This window comes from Salvelinus namaycush, chromosome 5, assembly GCF_016432855.1.
Source record: "Salvelinus namaycush isolate Seneca chromosome 5, SaNama_1.0, whole genome shotgun sequence".
Taxonomy (NCBI): Eukaryota; Metazoa; Chordata; class Actinopteri; order Salmoniformes; family Salmonidae; genus Salvelinus; species Salvelinus namaycush.
Genome location: NC_052311.1, coordinates 26,229,971 through 26,236,942, shown reverse-complemented (window position 1 = coordinate 26,236,942; position 6,972 = coordinate 26,229,971). Strand labels below are relative to the sequence as shown.

Genomic DNA, 6,972 nt, shown 5'->3' with positions numbered 1-6,972 from the left:
ATTTCTATTTACAGAAGTGTGTCTGAAATAATTTATTTATCGATGACTTTTTGTAACGTCAGGGCCAGTTTTGGATGGGTCCACTGCCAGGGGATAGTAGCGCGATGCTCTGACGTCATCGTGGCCAATGTGTCATTCGCTAGCGGGCTACAGAAGGTTGGCCCGACTTCCCTCAGCAAAGAGACGGCGCGCAGGAAAGTAGTGAGATCGAAACATCCTGTAAAATAGGACTAACTTAAAACAAATGCAATATACAGCATTTTAGTATTGTTTGTCGGTGAAAATCAACCTAAGAGCACATAGCAAGCTATTTGGCTGAAATATTGTGCTTGCAAACACTTGAGAGTATTCAAATTAAGGAGCGCGTCGACGTCGGCCTGGTCAATTTGGCTAGCCAGCTAGCTTACAGAGCTAGACCTATCTTGAAGTTATCGACTGCAGGACAAGCAACATAAGAGGTAAGGAACGTTATTTTGCCAAATTTTATGTAATAACATGATTGGATCTGTGGTGTTCAACGGGCAAGGATGGCCATATGACAGCCAACCTTAGCTAGCTGGCGCTGCTAACTATGTAGCTAACAAGCGAGCTATGTTCGCCGCTAACAAACGAACAAAAATATTATTAAACATTTCCTGTGTAGTAGTTAGTTCGGCAAGTTAACTTAACGTGTCATCGCTCTGATAACACAACTTGGAACACACCTATCTACCAGTCAATGTACATTAAAGCTACAATGTAGAACCTATAGTTAGCTAGTTTGCTAACGTTACTAGCTAGCTGGCTAATGTAGCTACAACCTAGATACTGCACAAATGATGTAAACATTGGGGTCACGCTTGTGAACGTGAAGTGCTTGTGAACGTGATGCGCAAAAAGCAACTATCGCGTTCTACAGAGTGTGTAGAGTTTCCTCAGGTCTATTGCTGAACATGGTCAATTTTAGCTAAATTGACGTTTGTTCTTGTTACTGTTGCAGTGTAAGCTAGCTAGTTTCGTTTCTCCGTTAGCTGTGATGAGTACGCTAGTGCATACTTCAGGAGTCAGGGCCCAATACAGAACTGTTCCTAGTGTGTGATGGACTGTGGTTGGGGAAGAGGCTGGCTCTGATTACCTGTTTTATTTCCATAGGAATGAGTGATGACCTCTGTTGTGGTGGCAGACGGTGGAGGGAATACGGTGGAGTACGTCACTGTCATGGAAGAGACTGAGCAGGTAAGAGATAAACGGTCCTAACCTTCCCTATGCAACGTTTAAAAGGTGTTATACTTGCACTACCAGTGCCACACACAAGCCCATTCCAAGCTTAAAGCACCTGGGTCAGGGCTGCTATAAATATCTCATTGACATGAATAATATTGTGAAGTGAACCAATGAATAACATGTTTTTCTCGGGACCATGGTGTCTCTGTTATCCCGATTATTAGAAATTATTCAACAAATGTTCAAATACACAAAACACATGATGTACGTTTCAGTTTGCGCTTCCTTCAATGTGTCTCTGTTCTTTCTCCAGAGTGAGGAGAACCTCGGTGAGGAGGGGGAGGTGGTGCAGGAGATGGTGGAGACTGTAATAGGGGAGGATGGGGAGGAGTATCCTGCTGTGGTGGTGGAAGAGGTGCCCAGTGCCCAGTTGGAGCAGTGCTACGCTGCCCAGGTGCTGGTCTATGACGACGGGACCTACCTGATGCAAGACGTGGGAGATGAGCAGGAGGTGGTCACAGAGGTAGTGGAGACAGGTGAGAGGGAGGGTGGTGCAGGATTGGACAGTGCTATTTAGTGTTTTTGATTGAGTGATTGCTTTAGAGGAGTGTGGGTGTAAAAGGCTCTAGCCCCTGTACTGGCCCTCCCACACTCACCTATCGTCAAACCAAACATGTCCATGCGGAGCTGTACGGAGCCCTCTGCATTGTTACAAAATTTGGGAGGTGCACAGCGATGCGGTACGGTGCTCGAGTTGGCCTCTGGAGGCTCGCAATTGTGTCACACCCTACGTACAGAGCCTCTGCATCGCATTGCCTGAACAAGCATAAATTGGATTTGAGACTCCAATATATCAGGAGTATTATTTTCTTCTAGGACCATCTCAAGAAGGACATCTAGTGGTGTATGAACTGAGCCCATTGGAAGAGTGACAGAAGTCATTGAGGTTTGAGGGAGGGGACAGCTTTATTGGATGTTGACCAATGACCATCCTCAAGATAGATCTTCTGTAGCCAGTAGTTACTATGCACAACCAAACGTGGAATGGGGGAGGATTGTGAATGAGTGAGATAAAGAGTGGGGAAATAGAAGACGTAGGGTGATAGCTGGTACAGGCTACATCACTCCTTCTCTCCAACGCTACAAGGATAAAGGCTACACGGTTTACTATCCGTGTCCCAAAAGTACAGGTTCACTTAGCCTAACCTCTCATTATTTCATGAAAGGAAACATCCATCTTGCCCAGCTAACTGCTTCCAAGGGTGAACGTCTGTGGTATCTGCTGCTGTAGGGCCCCAGGCATAGGAACATACGGTTGAATACTGATTGAAACAAAGTAATTGAACGAACATTGCATTGAATTGAAATGTCAAATGTATTTTCGCCACTCCTTTAACCTACCCCCCCGTCTCCTGTGTTGTCGTAGTAGAGGTGTCGTCACACGGGGGCATGGTGTGCTTTGATAAGACCTTCGAGGCGGCCGAGGCCCTTCTTCACATGGACTCCCCCAGCAGTTTCCATGGAGACCGCAACAACACAGGTAACCCCTCCTCCATTGGCCTTGCCGGGGGCCAGGCATTATAAGTGGGTGGCGGGCCATGATGTCGGCTGAAAAACATGAGCGTAAAATGTGGCAAAGTTCGTTCTACCACAAAGTTTTTGTTACCATTTAGCAGTCTGAGTTGAATCTTCACACTGCTCTGTGGCTGTAATAATGAACTATTGTCTGTATGTGTCTCAGTGGAGGACGTGATGATGGAGACGGTGGTGGAGGTGTCTACGGAGTGTGAGCCCATAGAGGAGGACAGCTTCCCTATACCCCCCGACTATGAGCCTCCGTCTGCCAAGAAGAAGAAAGGTCTGCCTCGGACACAACCAAATGTGTTCTTACCATCTGTCTCTGTGTTGGTCACTGTGTGCAACCCAGTATTAAAAGTTAAGTTGTATATTATATCAAATGTACGAAGTTATGTTTGGTTGGTTTCCTTGCAGGGGGACGGAAGCCGAAGACACAACAGCCTCAGCCTGATACCAACGGCAACAATGACCTGGGGATCAGGCAGAGACCCAGAGAGGGCAAAGGTACCACACACACACAGCGAGGGCTAGGGTTTGTCAAGCCCATGAAGGGATTCTTCTCTACGTAGAGCAACTCAAGATGGGACCATATCCCTTCAGTAGTGTGAGCAATCCTCTGTATGAATGACGTTGGTCTTCTCTCTCCCTCCGTCCTCCAGGGAGCACCACCTACCTATGGGAGTTCCTGTTGGATCTCCTCCAGGATAAGAACACCTGTCCCAGATACATCAAGTGGATGCAGCGGGACAAGGGCATCTTCAAGCTGGTCGACTCCAAGGCCGTGTCCAAGCTGTGGGGCAAACACAAGAACAAACCTGACATGAACTATGAAACCATGGGCAGGGCACTCAGGTAACTATGGGATACCATTCTACTATATTGGATAGCCAATTCCTCACTATAGTTAGTGTGTAAGGCTTACTGTTGACCCAATATATCTGTACTATTTTTATGCTAAGGAATGAGTAATGCAATTTTTGATTTGTGTCTGTTTAAAATGCAGGTATTTAACCCTTAAGTTCCCCCTTTTAAAATGCATGCAACGGTATGACACTTCTTAGGTTAGGTAAACTGAGTGTATTTCCGCAAGTATTGTCAGTGTAAGTGCAGTAGTCTGCCTGGTACGGTTGTTCCTATCCAGGTATTACTACCAGAGGGGGATCCTAGCCAAGGTGGCGGGCCAGAGGCTAGCCTACCAGTTTAAAGACATGCCCAAGAACATCAGGGTGATCGACGATGACGGGGAGGAGGAGGAGGATGGAGAGGAGGGGGAACCCTCTGAGCACCACCAGACACTGATTATTGACCCTGCCACCTCCACCCAGACACAGCAGAGCTACGTCACCGTCATACCGACCTCGTCCGGCAACAGGTGAGAGGCATGATTGGAGAAGTCATGAAATAATTCATACATTTTTGTAGCACTTTTTTCCCCCCAGGCGAAAATCTGTGGTATTTATTTGAAAAAGTGTTAAGGGCAGCAGACATAAGAGAGAACATGCATGTGTGATTCTGTCCGTGTCCATTTTCATTCAAATGCACGGTGAAGTAGTTACATCTTTGTTTCTGTCTTATGTACAGGACTATGCGTTTGGCCATGCCCATGGTCATGACGACGACACTGGGTCAGATGACCCTCAACTCCTCCACCATCTTCACCACCCAGGCTCCCATCACCCTGGGCAACGCCCACGCTGGCGGGCCCAAGCTGGTGATCCAGACCCTGCCCGCCATGATGCCCGCCGGGGTCAAGAGCGGAGAGAAGATCACCATCATCACCATCCCGGCGGCCCAGCTAGCTCAGCTTACGCAGGGCAACCTTTCAGCCCAGCTCTCAGGCCAGCTAGCTCAGCTCATACAGGCTAAACCAGTCACCCAGCTGGTGCAGGCTAAACCAGTCACCCAGCTGGTGCAGGCTAAACCAGTCACCCAGCTGGTGCAGGCTAAACCAGTCACCCAGCTGGTGCAGGCTAAACCAGCCCCTCCACTCATACTGGCAAAGCCTGTGACTGTGACCCAGCAGCCACCTGCCGCCTCCCCTGTAGGTAAACCACAGCTCCCTCCCTCCACCACCATCACAATCACAATCCCTGTACCTACCCCCTCTACACACCCTGAAAAAGAAGCCATCTCACCCCACACAGCCCTCCCAGAGTCCACCCCTTCAGTGAGCACGGAGCTCCCCCAGTCTAGCCCGGAAGACCCCTCTGACTCGGAGTCGGCACAGAACCCAGTGGACCCTGAATCTTGAACTCGAGGCCAAGGGGCCCGACAGCTACTTGACTCCATATTGACCCTGTGTTTTGAAGTGGAGTCTTCCCTTCCCATCCTCCAATCACTGGGCAGTGGAGCTGTAGGACCATACAGAGGAGGAGAGCTCTGAACTGAACCTCAGCTATGGAGCTCCTAGTTACCAGGGAGCTAGTCTTCAAACTGGAGCTGCAGTGTCATCCCTCCATCCACATCAGAAAACCAGGAAAAGAGATGAGAGGATAAAGGGACTTTGTATACATAATACATAGCTACACTCTCCTACGTATTGATTTGGACAGTGAAGCTAAAACTTTTAATTTAGCTTTATACTCCAGTATTTTGGATTTGATTAATAATTTCATGTGAGGTGACCGTACAGAATGTCACCTTTTTTATTTGAGGGTATTTTCATGAATATCTTTTTCACCGTTTAGAAATTAAATCACTTTATGTATCTAGTCCCCCCACTTGAAGGTGTTATACATATTTGGACAAATTCACTAGTATAAGTATTAAAGTAGTCAAAAGTTTAGTATTTGGTCCCATATTCCTAGCACGCAGTGATATCAAGCTTGTGATTCTGCATTTGCAGTTTGCTTTGGCTGTGTTTCAGAATTTTATGTCCAATAGAAATGAATAGTAAATAATGTATTGTCATTTTGGAGTCACTTTTAATTGAAATATTACAGAATGTTTCTAAACACATCTACATTAATCTGGATGCTACCAAGATTACGGATGATCGTGAATAAGTGAGAGAGTGCGAGTTAGAGGCATAAATATCACACCCCCAAAAAAGTGGTGGGAGGTTAGCCTTTCTTGGGGGTATGATCTTTGTGCCTCTAACTTTCTAACTCGTCATTATTCACAGTTCATTCAAGATTATCAGTAATTATGGTAGCATCCACATGTAATGTAGAAGTGTTCAGAAACATATTCAATTTATTTTGTTTGTGACTCCAAAATGACACTATATTAAGAACCATTTCTGTTGGGCACAACATACTCTGAAACACAACCAAAACAAACTGCAAATGCATCCAACAAGTTTGTAGTCGCAAGCTTGATGTAGTCATTGCATTGCATCTGTAAAACAGATATGTAGGAAAATACCCTCAAATAACAGGTGACATTCTGAACGGTCCCCTCATATGAAACATTTGATCTCAAATTTTAAATGCTGGAGTATAGAGACAAATTAAAAGTTTTAGCTTCACTGTCCAGATAAATATGTAGGAGAGTGTACATGCTTTAGAAGCTCTTTGGATCTCAAACGATGGGCAAGCCTTAGATTGTACATTGAACATGCTTCTTTTAATCAAAAACATAATATAAAGGAAGCCTGAAAGATTTGTGTAAACTTTTTGATACTCTGCAGCAGGTTACGTACAATGTATTCTAAGTTCAATGCAAGTGTAGTTCTTTTGTCTCGTAGTTGAAATCTTTGGGTTTTCCTCTGACTGGTTGGTTCCCATCATCTGGCTATGGAAAGTAGTCTAGTCCTCCACAGCACTGTCCCTCCACACTCAATGTTTTTTTTGTGTTATTATATATATTTTTTACTGTTCAGAAAAGGGAGCGAAAGGATATTTGTGTTAAGAAAAGACAGATCCAGATGGTATATTCCCACATTTGAAGCATATGCTATTTTCATGTACTCAAAGTGTATTGATGTAGATTTTACTGAAGTATGTATTATAAAAAAACAAACATGAATTGAAACATCTTGTCTTGGTCAATACTTGTTGGCACTGAATCTGGCACTGAATCTCTTTCAGTCGGAGTTGAAAAAACGTAAAGGACTAGACAAACCAAAATCGTGTGCGGTAGATGACCTGGGTGTCAAGTAAAATCGTCAGAAAATGATAGCCGGTGTTCTATGGTCAGTCGCGATAGCCCGGCAGTGGTGGAAAAAGTACCCAATTGTCATACTTGAGT

The 6,972-nt window shown here is 45.4% G+C and overlaps 1 protein-coding gene across 2 annotated transcripts; it reads left to right on the top strand.

The window, feature by feature from the left end:
* Positions 1 to 158: 158 nt before the first annotated feature.
* Positions 159 to 6,756, top strand: LOC120048107 (ETS-related transcription factor Elf-2-like). 2 transcript variants are annotated; one of them, XM_038993816.1, is made up of 9 exons: positions 159 to 458; positions 1,132 to 1,215; positions 1,517 to 1,739; positions 2,633 to 2,743; positions 2,945 to 3,061; positions 3,196 to 3,285; positions 3,441 to 3,633; positions 3,923 to 4,153; positions 4,363 to 6,756. In XM_038993816.1, the coding sequence occupies exons 2-9, from the start codon at positions 1,141 to 1,143 to the stop codon at positions 5,030 to 5,032; spliced, it is 1,710 nt and encodes a 569-aa protein (XP_038849744.1). In that variant the 5' UTR covers positions 159 to 458; positions 1,132 to 1,140; the 3' UTR covers positions 5,033 to 6,756. The 2 variants fall into 2 exon arrangements, with proteins under 2 accessions (XP_038849744.1, XP_038849743.1); XM_038993815.1 differs by having other exon boundaries at positions 2,630 to 2,743.
* Positions 6,757 to 6,972: the final 216 nt, after the last annotated feature.

Coding starts and splice junctions, on each gene's coding strand:
- LOC120048107 (XM_038993815.1), top strand. CDS start 1,141: ATGACCTCTGTTGTGGTGGCAGACGGTGGAGGGAATACGGTGGAGTAC. Junction 1,740..2,629: donor CACAGAGGTAGTGGAGACAG/GTGAGAGGGAGG, acceptor GTGTTGTCGTAG/TAGAGGTGTCGTCACACGGG. Junction 3,286..3,440: donor GAGACCCAGAGAGGGCAAAG/GTACCACACACA, acceptor TCCGTCCTCCAG/GGAGCACCACCTACCTATGG.